Raw genomic sequence first — 14,413 nt, 5'->3', positions numbered from 1 at the left:
ACTCTGTGAATCGTGTAGGTGTCTGTACACCTAACAGTGCTAATATTGCACAGCAGCCAAGATCTCATAGCATTCCAAGTAGCTGTGGCACCATGGTTGAGAATCACTAACTTAAACACCTTCATAATGAAAAAGTACTTCCTGAAATCCAATATAAATTTCCCTTGCCTCAATGCAAGTCCATTACTCTTTGTCCAGTCCCCTCCCTCCGTGGAGAACAGTCCATCATCATCTTCTGTATAACCAACCTTCAAGTTTTTGAAAACTGTTATCAGTTCCCTCTTCCCAAGTCTTCTCTTCTCTAGACTAAATAAATCCTAGACTTCTAATTATTTTGTTGCTCTCCACTGGACCCTTTCCAATCTATCTATCTTACTTGAAATGCAGTGCCCAAAACTGGACATAGTACTCCAACAAGCCTTACTGGTGCTGAATAGAGTAGAAGAATCACTTCCCTTGACTTACAGATGTCATGCTTGTTAATATAACCCTGTATATTATTTGGGGATTTTTTTTGCAACAGGAGCATGCTTTTGACTCATATTCAGCTTATGCCCCCCACCGTCAAATTTTTTCTTCAGTACTGCAGCTTAGCCATTCATTCCCTAATTTGTATTTGTGAACGTAATTTTTCCATCTCAAGTACAAGACTACCCTTGTCCTTAATGAATTTCATCCTATTTAGTTTAAGAGCATTTTTCCAGTCTATCAAGCTCATTCTAAATCCTACCATCCAGAGTGTCTGTCTGTAACTCCACCAAGCTTGGTGTCATCTGCATATTTGTTAAGAATGCACTCAAGTCCCATCCTCCAAATCATTAATAAAAATATTAAACAGTACTGGACCCAGGACAGACCCCTAAGGAGTCTGATTTTTTTGTTTTGTTTTTCCTTTTTTTTAAAAAAATTGAGCAATAGATCATTGTTGTTGAAGTCAAAGCAACATTCTAGCCTCCACTGAGAGAAAATAATGTCTTTATCATAGCATGTTCAATTGAAACAGCCCCCTTAGAAGTGCCTGCCAGGTACAAACTGTGACTAGCAGGGGACATAGTAGATTTGGGCAAATATTACAGCCTGAAAGTTAGTTGTCAATTCAATTCAACTTAAGTATTCTCTTGTGTAATATCTCCACCTATGAATAACTAAAGAAAGTATAAAAACCTCTCAAGCTTCTCGAATTCTTGCTTCCTCAGTCTGGACATGTTGATTAAGTGACGGTCCAGCTATTTCATTTTTTTTAAATTTACTATCTTACTCTTCTTCAAAGAGAAGCCATGCTGACCAAGCTGCTTATTAGCGATAGGTCTCCCCTGCTGTTACATATATATGCTGTACTTACCAGAATGTTTAACATCTGGCAACTCTTGAGAAATGAGTTTGGTGGAAACAAAATTGCCTGCCTGTTCTGTTTTGCTTTTTAATTCTGCTAAGAACTCCACAAACATCTTTGACTGTTTACAAATAATAGGCTGATTCAGATGCAAGTATCTCATGTATGTAAACTGGATATTAATTACAAGAATAGATACTTATTAGAAGAGACTATGTTTGGCTTGCTGTCTTGAATGAGCATTCAAGATTTGTGGGATTATGCTTGAACTGAGAAAAAAAAGATTTCCCCTCCCTTGATTCTGAAAATTCAGTAAAATAAAATGAACCCCCCCACCCCATAGTTTCAAATAGAGAACTTAGGTCATGTTATGTTTTCCTACCCTCACTATTTCCTGCAGAGTGTAAAATCAGAGGGGATTAAAACCACTGCCTGTGTCCATATTCTCTTGGGAAAAGATAATAAGGATTTGCTACATGACCAGTTCAGTTCATGAAACCTGCTACTTGTGAACAGAGTTTCTTGGGCTCTATGATTAGGAGAAAAATTATAGGATCTGCAAGAGACATAGCTGAGGAAGAGTTCTTTTTTCTCTAACAGTGCAAAAGATTCCCACAGCATTATGGTGACACTGTCAGAATTAATTTTTACTAACTCTCCCCTTGACACGCTTGAAAGGCACCTGACAGGGCTTGAGGATAGGGAGAGAACAGGAGACAGTCATGCTGTTTTGGAAGACAGGAGTCTCAGGATGTACAGCCTGCAGAAAGTGTGGTTCTTCAAGCATGCTGCAGAATCTGCCAGGAAATTACAGGGATCTTAATCAGAATCGCAGCTGGTCACATGGGTGGCCAAAATCTCTGCCCTGCTTTTTGCCCTTATGGCTAGGGACAGACATTACACATAAACCAATTTAAGTGATCAGAAACTGGTTTAAACCTGTAACAGAACAGTTGTTCAGTGCACATAAATCAGTTTGAAAATGGCTGAAACTGGTTTGAGATAAGCCTGGTTGAATGTAGTATCAGACTTAACTGATTTAGGTCAAACCAGTTTATGCAATGTCTGTCCTTGACCCCTTGCTAGTTTAAGTTGAACCAGATTCCCCCAACATCTGGCACGCTCTCTGGACTGGGCAGGGCTCTCTGCTCCATGGCAGAGCTGGCCCCTCCCCTCTGCATCCTGGATGCAGCTTGGCAGAGACTGCAGGCATTTGCCTGGCTTCCCTCTGCTCCTCGCTTCCCCTCCCCACTCCCTGTTAAGCAGGGATTCCCCGTCCCCTCTGCCTTACATAGAAACCTCTCAGCATTGGCTACAGTCTGGGCTGTGGCAGATGGGACAAGGGAAGAATCAACAGGTAGCTGGTACTGTCCCCCTGTTTTTTTTTTTATGGGGTGATCAACACTGTTATCAATTCTCTTCCACAGGTCTGGCCTGGCCATGCCCCCCTCAGCTCAGACTTGTGAAAGGGAAGGGAGGGCTGCTGTAGCTCCCCCTGCCTTCTAGCCTGAGCCATTGCAGACATGTGCCTGCATTTCTGGGATGTCTGTTCAGTTACAAACTGATTCAACCTAGCCATGTTAGACAAACCTGCAATATTGAATCAATTCAGGCTCAGGCTTTTTGAATGTCTGTCCCTAGCGTAACATAGCAATCCCCTGTCCATTGTCTCTGAGACCCTTGTAATGTAGCTCAGGGCTACAGGAAATTAAACATTCCCCTGAAGCTGACAAGGAAAGTGATGTGCTTCAGACACCATCATACTTTACTTGCTTGGTATTGTTTTCCATGAACTAGGAAAAGTTGGCTACCACTGAGTAGGACTGCAAAAGGTTAAACAATTAATTGTTTACTGGTTAATTGTTTAACTAGTAAGTGCAGGGATGACCAGTTAGTTTACTGGTTATTCTTTAGCTGAAGGCGGGGGTAGTCTGGCAGGAAAGTGGGAAAAGGCTCTGTGCAGTGCTGCACGGTGCCTTGGCAGGAATCAAAAGGCAGCAGGACAGGCAGGAGGGAGGAGCAAAGGGGAGGGGAGGGGAGGGGGAAGGGCAAAGGTACATAGTACCCATCACCTAAGAGGAAAATAGATCAATTAGCTGCTTGTTCACAGGTGCTCCCTCCTTCACAGTGCAAGGTCACCTGGTCTGTGTTGTTTCACTGGGCTTGCTTCTTCCCCGCCTCCCCCTAGTCTAAGGGCTCAGGATCCGGGAGCAGTTCCTAGCAGCAGCTGTGTCTGAGCTGGTGTGTTATCGGTTAATTGTCTAACCAATATAATTAGAGGAGGTTAAATAAATATTTTTTAAACAATATTTACATCCCTGTTCCTGAGGTAGGAACAACTTGGTGACATCAAGGTTATAGAAATGCCAGTGTAATTCTGGTGTTCCTGCCCAGGATTTTCTATGAGAACTCATGTTTTGGCATCTGGCTTTCTACCAGCCTTTAATTTTGTAATCTGGGCATGCAGAGAAGAGCTGACAGATGCAAATTTCTGTACGTTATGTTTTTGCTCCAAAAATCATTTTTGTACGATACTCAAATTTAAGTACTCAGATTTACTGTACTCTGCCTGCGTGGCACAGTTGAGAGAGGAGTAAAGCTGTGTAGAAAAAATTCACAGCTGGCCTATTTCATAACCATAAGTCATTTTTGTACATGTTTTCAAGTAAGTAATTCCGTTAAATGAGAAGGTAGCTCTTGGAAGGGAAAATTGCTATTTGTGCTACAGCAATGAGAAATATTCACTCTATATCAGATTTGCAGGTACTTTGTGAAAATATTCAAAAGACAAGAAGCCTGTTTGTGAATGTTTTTTGAAGCAAAAATTGGGTAGTCTCCCATAGCTTTAGGCAGACAGTTAATAGGATGGAGGTATCCTGTGGATACATGCATGTGGACGAAGCAAAATAAAGGGTTTGTATGCCTTCTGGCCATGTCAGTGTCACTGGAAATGAAATTGCTAAAATTGGCTAATTCTTTAAGATGCATTTGCGCTGCAATCTGTTGATCCTTAGTAAACATTAAAAATTACTCTAAACATATGCGCAGAAAACTCTAGACATATGCTCTGAATGTCCAAGTGGCATATAGATTTTTCTAGAAACACAGTACTTAAGAAAATGAGCATTATTGTTTCAAACCTTTAGACCCCAGCTTTGCAAAACCTGGGATGTCTTTCACCCAGGCTCCTGCTTCTCGGAATGGAAGTTGATGTCTTCCCTAGGAACTGCTTCTTTGACTGCTGGTCTGTTGCTGATACAACTAGTGTAGGTTCACCGTTTCACTGAAACCCCGCACAGCATGTTTTCCCCATAACTAGTGCTTTCAGTTTAGGAGAGTAAATCAAGTGTGGCCTAATGGGGGCTATTAAAGCAGCATGCACATCTGCCCTCATTACTACTAGCTAAATGTTCTTGTGAAGTGAACTTTGGTTCATGAAAGCACTTATATATATCTTATTTAGTTAGTCTATAAAGGTGCATATCTACCTTGCCTTCTGACTGACTTAAGACTAATGTGGTTACCTCCAAATGTTCTTAACCTTACTGGGGTATGGGTTGTAGCCATGTTGGTCTCAAGACCATAGGCAGGCATGGTTCTTTGGGTGAATATAATATCTTTTATTAGAACAACTTAAATAGTTGGAAAAAAATTATAGCGAGTTTTCAGGTTTAAAAACACTTCATCGGGCTGAGGAAGTCTCGGCAGTTGGTGTGTGCTCTTCCTGAAGTTGGTCTAATAAAAGATATCATATTCACCAAAAGAACCTTATCTGCTTTGTCCTTACTGTATTTTTCCTCTACTTTTTGCCTAGAAGGAATGGCACGTCTTCCCAGTATCTTTGTAGCATATAACTGTTACATGTACCATACTCTCTGATTGATATAGACCTCTGCACAGTGATTCAGACCTGTGCTACCTCAGGGCTAAATTCCTACAGTACACTCTGTGTTGAACTACCTTTGAAAAGCACCCAAAAAGCAACTGCTTTGTCTGTTTTGTCCCTTTTTTGTCCTTTACCCTGTATCTCTTATCTTTAATTCTTTTGTTGTTGATACCAGGCACAAATTCCATTATGGTACAGCCTGGCTAATGCTGGGTCAGCAGGGATCCTTCCCCTGCTGTTCTCTTTCATCTGGATAAAAAAGTTCAATTAGTATTGACCAGTGTGGATCAGAGCATTTATCTACTCTGTGTCCTATAATTTTATGCCTCCACATGAGTAGCACACACAAGGCTAATGACACTAAAAAGTTATCCTGAAATGTACATAAACATTCACTTTGTGATAAATTTTGATTGTTATAATTGTCACCTCTTCCTTTGATAACATGAACACTTTAATAGTATTGTACTGGTGGAAATCTAGAATATCTGTTTACTACAAAATGTTTAGGTTATATTAAACTTAGAAAGCTTTACCATTAAATGTATATCCTACTGTCCATCAAAATTAGGCATATTTTGTCAGAATTCTGCACATTTGTAATTTCCATAACCTCCATCATTACTTTTTGCAGAGATGACTTTTGCTAACATATTACCAGTCCTGATAACCAAAAGTCTCAAATATTTTAAAATCTCTCTCCTACCTTTTGGGTAGGAGATCACCTTTTGAATTAAAAACCAACCCAAGATCTACCCTACGCTACCACCCCCCGCGCTCCCTTGCAGGTCAGTCTGTGGGCAGAGAAGGGGGTCAGATCGAGGCAGAGGTAGAAAAAATTATTTGGGGGCTCGCTCCCCCCCAGCAGGTAAGTCTGTGGGGGAAGGGGGAGGGGAGGGGAAAGGGCCATTGGGGGGAGGGGGACAGATCGAGCCCCCAGCAGTGAGGCGGGGAGCAGGGCACACGTAGGAACAGGGGCTGGGTGGAGTGGGCCTGGCCAGACTGGGTGGTGGGACAAGTGGAGGCCCGGGGTGCAGCAGTGCTGGGAGTGGGTTGGGGACTATGGTGAATTTTTGGGTGCCTGCAGCCCTGCTCCCAGCGTTGCAGCCTGGCCCAAGAGCTGTGTGGCTGAAGAGCCGCGCTAGGAAGAGCCTGACATTGCCCTGGCCCCAGTCCGCCCCTCCCCACCCCGTGTACAGATCTGGGGGCACGTGCCCTCCATGCCGTCCCAGGCTGCATGCCCCCGCCCTTCCCCGTGCCCCCTGGATGAGCTGCTTGCAGTTCTGTCCTGCACGCACCCTGGCTGTGCAGGGCCTGCCCCGCCTCACTTCCCTTTTCACTAGGGAAGGATCAGGGCCCGGGTGGCTCGTCCAGGTGTGCGAGGAGGCTCCTGCTGCATGCACCCTGGTGGAGGCCCAGGGGGCATATTCCCCCCTCCATTTGTGCGTGGGGCTCAGGGCACCAAGCCCAGGGTGCAGCAGCAGCCGCCTCTGCCCCATGCACGGATTGGGAGGGCACGTGGCCTCCGGACCTTCGCCAGGTTTCATGCAGTGCGGGAGCTCCCCATTGCCTGGGCTCTGACCCACCCCTGGGACCCCACTTACCCCTGCCCCAGGTGCTCCCTCACCGCAGGGTGGCAGGGTACATATCACCCCACTCACTTGGCCCAGCCCTGTTGGCAGGGGGTGCAGCTCAGTTTGGCCATGTGTGACCTGCCACAATCCTGCCGCTCCCAGACCGCGTCCCAGCTGCTCTGCATGTGTGTCCTGCTGCTCCTGATCCCAGAGCCTCTGACAGTCAATCTCAGTCTGGGCAGGGGCTGAGTGCTCCTGCTGTGGGAGATCATATTGAAAGCCTTGCTAAAATCAAGGTACACCACATCCACCGGTCTCTCCGTTTTCTGGAGAAAGAACTAAAGGGAATTGAAAAATGAGATGTAATATTCCTAGACTGATGAAGCACATGATTAAGAATGATAAAAAGATGATAAATTGAATTAAAAAAATCAAGTGGCTGCCTATAATCCTAGCTTCCTGATTTTACCAATCTTGCCATTTTAAAGAGAGGAATCCCATCAAAGTAAAGAGAATCTAGTAGGCCTAAAAGAATGATCTGCAGTGCAGGGAGTACTGGCTATACTAGGGAAAAAGGATATTAACTGTCTTAAAAAGGACTTACTGAAAAACACACATAAAAAGTCCTCTCAGAGATGGACAGAGATGTCATTTAATAACAAAAACAAAACCAAGAAATGGAATTACTACTATGTCTGCCAGCCCCCATCATGCCTACCCTTCTTCTCTGCTGCATTCTTACTTTTGTCTTTTAAATCTCACTGTTTGGGCAAGAGTCGTATTGCTTTAGTGGATAGCTCAAAGCTTGTTATAGATGCTAGTGCCATCTAAATAAAATGCACACAATTACAAAAATCTGTATTCCTGTCTGAAAGAGCAGGAATTCCTGTCCTCTGCCCAACCTTTGTTTATTTCACTGTCTTTAATGTAACTGATTTGACATTTCACTGTAGGAGAGATATTATAAGGAGAAATGCCAAGTCCTGCACTTAGCATGGAACAATCCCATGCACTGATGCAGACTGGGGACTGACTGACTAAGGAGCAGCTCTTCAGAAAAGGACCTGGGGGTTACAGTGGGCAATAAGATGAATATGAACCAAGTGTGCCCTTGTTGCAAAAAAGGCTAACTGCATACTGGGCTGCATTAGTAGGAGTGTTGCCAACAGATTGAAAGAAGTGACTATTCCACTCTACTCTGTGTCCAGTGTCCAGTTTTGCCCCCCACCCTCCTTTTTTCCCCCAACTACAGAAAGGATGTGGACAAATTGGAGAGAGTTCAGTAGAGGGTGACAAAAATGGTTAGGGGGCTGGGGCACGTGACTTATGAGGATAGGCTGAGGGAACTAAGTTTACTGAGTTTGGAGAAGAGAGAGCTGAGGGGGGATTTAATAGCAGCCTTCAACTACCTGAATGGTGGTTCCAAAGAGGAACTAGGCGGTTCTTAGTTGTGGAAAATGATGGAACAAGGAGCAACAATCTGAAGTTTCAGTGAGGAAAGTTTGGGTTAGATATTAAGAAAAACTTCCTTATGAGGAGGATAATGAAGTATTGGAACAGGTTACCCAGAGAGGTTGTGAAATCTCTATCCTTGGAGGTTTATAAGACCCAGCTATACAAATTATCCAGCTGGGTGTGGTCTGGCTTTGAGCAGAGGGTTGGATTAGATGACCTCCTGAGGTCCCTTCCAACCCAAAATTTCCATGATTCTGTGATTACTGAGAGATGCCATGCCGGTGAAATTTATGCAGAACTGGGTATTAAGTTGAAATTTAGAGGTAACAAGACTTAGGTTTATCTTCATCTGTAGTGTGCAGCTGCCTTAGAGCAGGGTGGCCAATCTGTGGCACGGGCAATGTCTGTGTGTGACATATGGCAGACTGGGGAGGGAACAAGCAGATAGGATAGGGAGCAGATAGGATAGGATAGTCAGCAGATAGGATAGGGAGCAGAAAGCAGAGCAGCAGTTTGAGCAGGGACCACAGGGTAGGAAGAAGAAAGCAGAACAACAAATTGGGTAAGGAAAAGGGATCATATTGGTACTTGGGGAGGTTGCAGGGCTGTTTTGTGAAAGGCCTGCTGAAAAGGTTGGCCCCCCACTGTCTTAGGCTGTGAAGAGAAAAATGGTGGCATCAAAATCTTTCTTCTACTTTTAAAGTACTCAGAGACTTTAAACTACCTTGCAGTTTAAAAGTAGAAGAAAGACTTTGAAATGGATCTGGAATAGGATAGTTGACTGGGACCAAATGGTACTTCAGTAAACTTGTTACTGCCACCTTGACTGCTCCAAAGAATGGAGATCTGAGACAGAGCAGTAGCTGGTGAGTTGCCACTGGGTCCCCACACTAATGGAAGTACCTTATAGGAAATGCACTAAAGGTTAGTCATCCAGGGTTGTCTTTGACCTACAGCTTTTGGAAACTGCTTTCTGGGTTGAGCTAGAAGAGGGCTGTGTCTGAAATGGGCCAGAGAGGGAACTACAGATCTGCTTTCATACCAGTCCAGTGATCTCAGCATAGCGCAGATTCAGCTATTTTAGTATGTCAAGTGGTAATAGTGAGGGGATGCACAGCTGTTCCATCCCCTGCACATGGCTGCAAATGGGGATAGGATTTCCAGTTTTAATGAATCAAAGCTGCCTTTAATTTCTTTTGGTATTCACCAGTAGCTATAGCCACAGCTAAGTTATCCTGACTGTAGTTTACAATAACTTATTTGTGGGCTGGCAACGTTGTGCCTCCACTGATAGAAGGATGCAATTTGGCTCCCTGCCACAGGCCAAAAATTCCCCCGGCAGTACCTAAGCTACCTATGCTTACCCTCTTGCAGATAACTAGCCCCTCTGAAGCAAGGGTAAGCACAGACATGAGAGAGCAGCAAGGAGGGGGATGATGTGGAGGGGATAGGTGGCTCAGTGCCGCCACATTCTGCCCAATTCCTTGCATTGCCCTTAGCTGGGTTGAGCTATATCATGAGCAAGATCCAGGTTCCTTGCAGGCCAGAATCCTGAGTACTAATAATAGTTTCCATAGTGGTTCCCTCTGTGGCCTTGAGCTGATCTTTAAGGATCACATTTTGAGTGTGCTTTCAGGTTTGAAGTCTTTTGAATGTCTCAGGGTTTGGGATCCAGTATTAGAGACTACATTTAAAAAGATGTTTCTAAATCATCTACTTCAGGTTTCTCCCAGTTTTCATAAATGGAGGTGATATCCCTACCTTTGACAGGCTTTTGTGAGGAATAATTAGGTAATATTTTTAATAGACTTTGAAGATACAAAGCTTAAACACTTGGTATTATATGTATATTGAAATTATAAGAAATGTAATTAGTTATTAGATAGGTATTTAGCAGTATACAGTTGTTGCCTTACACACTTCTTATATTATGCACATGTCCTTCAAACAAGCACATTATTATATAATGTTTTATAAAATCCTTCCTTTTGCTTACCTATATTTCAGATAATGGAGGACAGACACTGGCAGGTGGAAATAATTGGCCACTAAGAGGAAGAAAATGGACACTTTGGGAAGGAGGAGTAAGAGGTGTAGCTTTTGTTGCAAGCCCTTTACTGAAACAGAAGGGCGTAGAAAGTCATGAACTTATACACATTTCTGACTGGCTGCCAACACTTGTAAACCTTGCTGGAGGACATATAAATGGCACCAAACCCCTGGATGGCTTCGATGTTTGGAAAACTATCAGGTAACTCACGTCAAATAACTGAGTCAAACATCTGCACTGATGAATAATAGACTCATAGAAAAATAGGGCTGGAACGGGCCTTCAGAGGTCATCTATTTCAACCCCCTGTCTGAGGCAAGATCATCCCTATCCAAACCGTTCTATACAAATCCATTGTCTAACCCAGGGGTCGGCAACCCCTGGCACACATGCTGAGCATGGCACAAGAGGCCATTTTCCTCGGCATGCCACGGCCAGCCCCAGCTCTGGGTATCTGCTGCCAGCGACGGAGCCTGGGCTGCTCCCAGCAGGCATCTGGGAGGCTGCAAGCAGCCTGGGCTCCATGATTGGCACTGTCGCTGGTAGGTGTTGTAAGGCTTCAGTCCTTTTCGGGTCGGTGCCTTGTTCCCTAGTGACGTCAGGGTGAGACTGCACCCTGGGGCCACCTAGATGGTAATGGGCGCTGCACCTACTCACCTGCCACGTCTTTGATGTTGATTGATGGGGAGGCAGTCCCTGTCAGTGGTCCCAAAAGGGGTCTTGACCCTGGTCTTTCTTCATGGGGCTCCAAACCTCTCCTTTACCCGACCCTTACCACATCCACGGCCTGGGTAGATACTGCTTCCTGCAGTCTTCCTTGGAATGATCTCTTCTCATCCACGCTACCCACCTCTACCTGGGTCGGGTCCTTCTGGCCATCAATCTTTCCCAGGTAAATCCCTGGCCTCCGGATCACCTTTTGGGCAAACTAAACCTGCTCTGGCCCGGGGTAACAGTAACTTAGAATAACTCTCAACAAAAAAAGAGGTATTCGACATCTGACGACGAGCAGCTAGGATGCTGGCTCCCATGATCCCTCTGACTAGGAGCTAATCACTCCTGTTCCCACCACATGGTGGTACTTGCCACTTCCCCATAGGACTCAGATGCGGCTGCCGCCGGCTCCTCCCTCTTCACCGGGCTGCCTGTGGGGCTCAGCTGTTGCTTGTTGCCCCTCCCTGCCGCAGTACCTGAGTTCTCTGCCATTGTGGAGGCTCTGCTCGGACCGGTAATGGAGAACCAGTTCTCCAGCAACCCTTGGCTCTCAGAGCCTGGATTCCTTTCTCCGTCAGCTGGGCTTCCCCTGCTGACGCTAGGACTTCCTTCCCCGCGCTCGAGGCTGCTGCTGCCCGGCTCCGCTGCCTGCGTCTCCCAGTCAGCATGCCACGCCTCTCCCTCCACCCCGCTGACTCCTCTTCCAGTTGCTCTTTGAGCCGCCTGTGCTCCTCTAAGGCCCCGCCCCTGGGGCACCCCGATTTGCAGGCTCAGGCAGCTCTGAAACTGCCAAGACTGCACTGGCATTTCCCCGCAGCTGCTGCTTGTCTCTGCCCCTGTGGTAAGTACTGGGGCTCGTTGGGAGGGATCCAGGGCCATGTTGTGGGGGCTTTTGCCTCTCTTCTCACAGGCAGCATCAGCTATTATTCATCTACAGAGAGCCGGGGCTGGCTGCAGCCAGGAGGCTGCAAACAGCTACACCAGGCTCCGGAGCCCAGGCATCAGCTCTGTACTGGCGCATGCACGGTACGATGGGGGAGGGGCCTGAGGCAGCGCAACCCCAGTCTCTCCCCTGTTCCTGGCACAGAACTGGTGACTGGGCTCTAGATCCTGACGCAGCTGTTTGTAGCCAGCCTAGGCTCTGGGCAGCTGCAGCAAGCAGTGGGCAGGCTGCAAGCAGCTACGCCGGGCACCACAACTCTGGCATCAGCTCCATGCTGGCGGCGACCACGTGCACACCTCGGAGCAGACTGCACTGCCCTGCTTTCAAGACCCTTGTTAATTGCACTGTTTCTGTCCAGTGTGTTCACAATCCTTCTAAGTTGCATGTTGTGTGTAGACTTGCTCAAAAAGCCTCAATTCCAGCAGCCAAATCATTAATAAACATATTGAATAATATTTGGCCCAGGAGAGACCCCTGTTTGACTCCACTTGAAACCTCCTACCCTTCTGACATAGATCCAGTTGTTAATTGCCTTTTGTTTGTGGCTATTGAGCCAGTTGTCTGTTCATCTTACAGGATAGTAGCTTTGTCTAGCCCACATTTCTCCAATTTGTTTATGAGAAGGTAATGTGGGCCTTGTCAAAAGCCTGTCCAGATACACTGCATCCACTGCATTCCCTTCATCCACCCAAGTAATTACTTTGTCAAAGAAGGAGATCAAGTTTGTTTGTTTTGATTTATTCTTAATAAATCCATGCTGGCTGCTTGTGATGTGCATTTCCTCATCCAGATGCTTACAAATAGACTTCCTCATAATATGCTCCAATAACTTTCCAGGTATTGAGGTGAGGCTAATTGTTCTATAATTCCCTGGGATCTCCTTTTCTCCCTTTTTTAAAAGAGGGGCACTATGCTAGCCCTTTTCCAGTCCTCCTTTACCTTGCCCACAACTTCATAAATATTATTACCAAGGGTTCTGAGATCTCCTCTGCCAGTTACTTCAATACCCTGGGATGAAGTTCATCAGACCCTGCTGACTTGAATTCATTCAGACCCATTGAGAGCTCTCTGTTTCTTATATTAATTCATCTCTCAGTGTGTCCCCTTCCTTATCTAAATAATCTTGCTAAGACTTTTATCAGCAAGAACAGAGCTGATACTTCAGGGAAATAGGGTAAATGTTGTTCACTCTAAGTAAGATGAACAAACCAGTATGGTAAATAAAAGGAGAGGTTACTATATTTACCTTAATCCAAGACAACCCCAAATTTAAGAAGATGTCCCCTAAATATTAGATTCTGTACATGGAAATTTATAATTTTTTAATAATTTTCCATGTATAGAATTTAATTATTGGATTGTCGTCTTAAATTTGTCCACCCCACTGCTGCAAGGGGCCAGGCATTGGGGAGGGGAGAGCAGGGGGTGTTGACCCTTGCCACCTGTCCCCACCACCACTTGGTCCCCTGCTGCCTGCCCCCCTGCAGCCTTGGGCCTCCTTTCTGCCTCCCCCCCCAAAATATCTGTTCCTTCCTTTCCCCTCCCTCCCAGAGCCTCTCTGCCTCCTTTTCCCCTCCCCCCTAAAGCCTCTGCTCCCTGCTTGCCCTGCCCCCCATCCCATACCCTGCTTGTCCTTGCTGTGGTCCCAGCAGGCTCCATCCCCACTGCAGCCTGGGGCACAGAGCACAGTTCTAGCCTGGCCCTGTAGCATCTGTGATGGCTCCATGACTGTTGGGCCCCAGGCTGGAGCAAGGATGGAGTCTGCCAGTGTCAGGGGTAGGGAGCAGAGTCTGTAGGGCAGGAGATGATGGGGAGAAGCTACAGAGGGGAGATTGCAGAGTGCAAAAGCTGTAGGGGGGCAGGCAGCAGCTGCAGCCCTGGCCCCAACTCTGGTTTGGGGTTAGGGCTGGAGCCAGAGCCATAGCAGCTGCCTGTGCCCCTACCACTTTGTACTTGATTCCAAGATGACGGACTTTTTTCTCATGTTAAATAAGGGGAAAATGTGTCTTTGAATCGAGTCAATATGGTAAATGAATGGGGCATCATAAGTAGTCAATACTAGTCATGTTGCTTTCTTACCATGGTGATGTGATGTAGTATAATAACGTGAATGGGATAGAAGAGAGTAGGTAAGCCACAAATTCTCAGAAGAGGTGAACAAACTACCGGAGGAAATGGTGGAGTTTCTGTGCGTGGATATTTTCACATCCAGACGTATAGCTTTCTAACAAATACTAAAAGCTTTAGTAAAACTGAAATTATTGAGCTCAGTGTAGGAGTAATTAAGTGAAAGTTAGTGACCTGCGATGCATGGGCTCATAGTCCTTTTTGGCTTTAACTTTTCTTGTGAGTCCTTCACTCTTCTAAAAAAAAAGATGGGGATCCATACAGCATGTGCTACTGAAAATAGGTTATGGAGTTCCTCCTTGGCAACTTTTGTAACTTTTGCAAGTGTAGT

At 45.6% G+C, this 14,413-nt stretch overlaps 1 protein-coding gene across 2 annotated transcripts in view; it reads left to right on the top strand.

The window, feature by feature from the left end:
• Positions 1-14,413, top strand: part of ARSB (arylsulfatase B) — a 163,873-nt gene that overhangs the window by 70,431 nt on the left and 79,029 nt on the right. For both annotated transcript variants that reach the window (XR_003093533.1, XM_006021413.3), the window contains exon 5: positions 10,256-10,499. Coding sequence is in view for 1 of the 2 variants with exons in the window: in XM_006021413.3 (XP_006021475.1) it covers positions 10,256-10,499 (244 nt within the window). In the remaining variant the exon portion in view is untranslated. The remainder of the gene's footprint in view (positions 1-10,255; positions 10,500-14,413) is intronic.

This window comes from Alligator sinensis, unplaced genomic scaffold (assembly GCF_000455745.1).
Source record: "Alligator sinensis unplaced genomic scaffold, ASM45574v1 scaffold159_2, whole genome shotgun sequence".
Classification (NCBI taxonomy): domain Eukaryota; kingdom Metazoa; phylum Chordata; order Crocodylia; family Alligatoridae; genus Alligator; species Alligator sinensis.
Note: the sequence above shows the minus strand (reverse complement) of the source record. Positions and strands in the feature narration are given on the sequence as shown.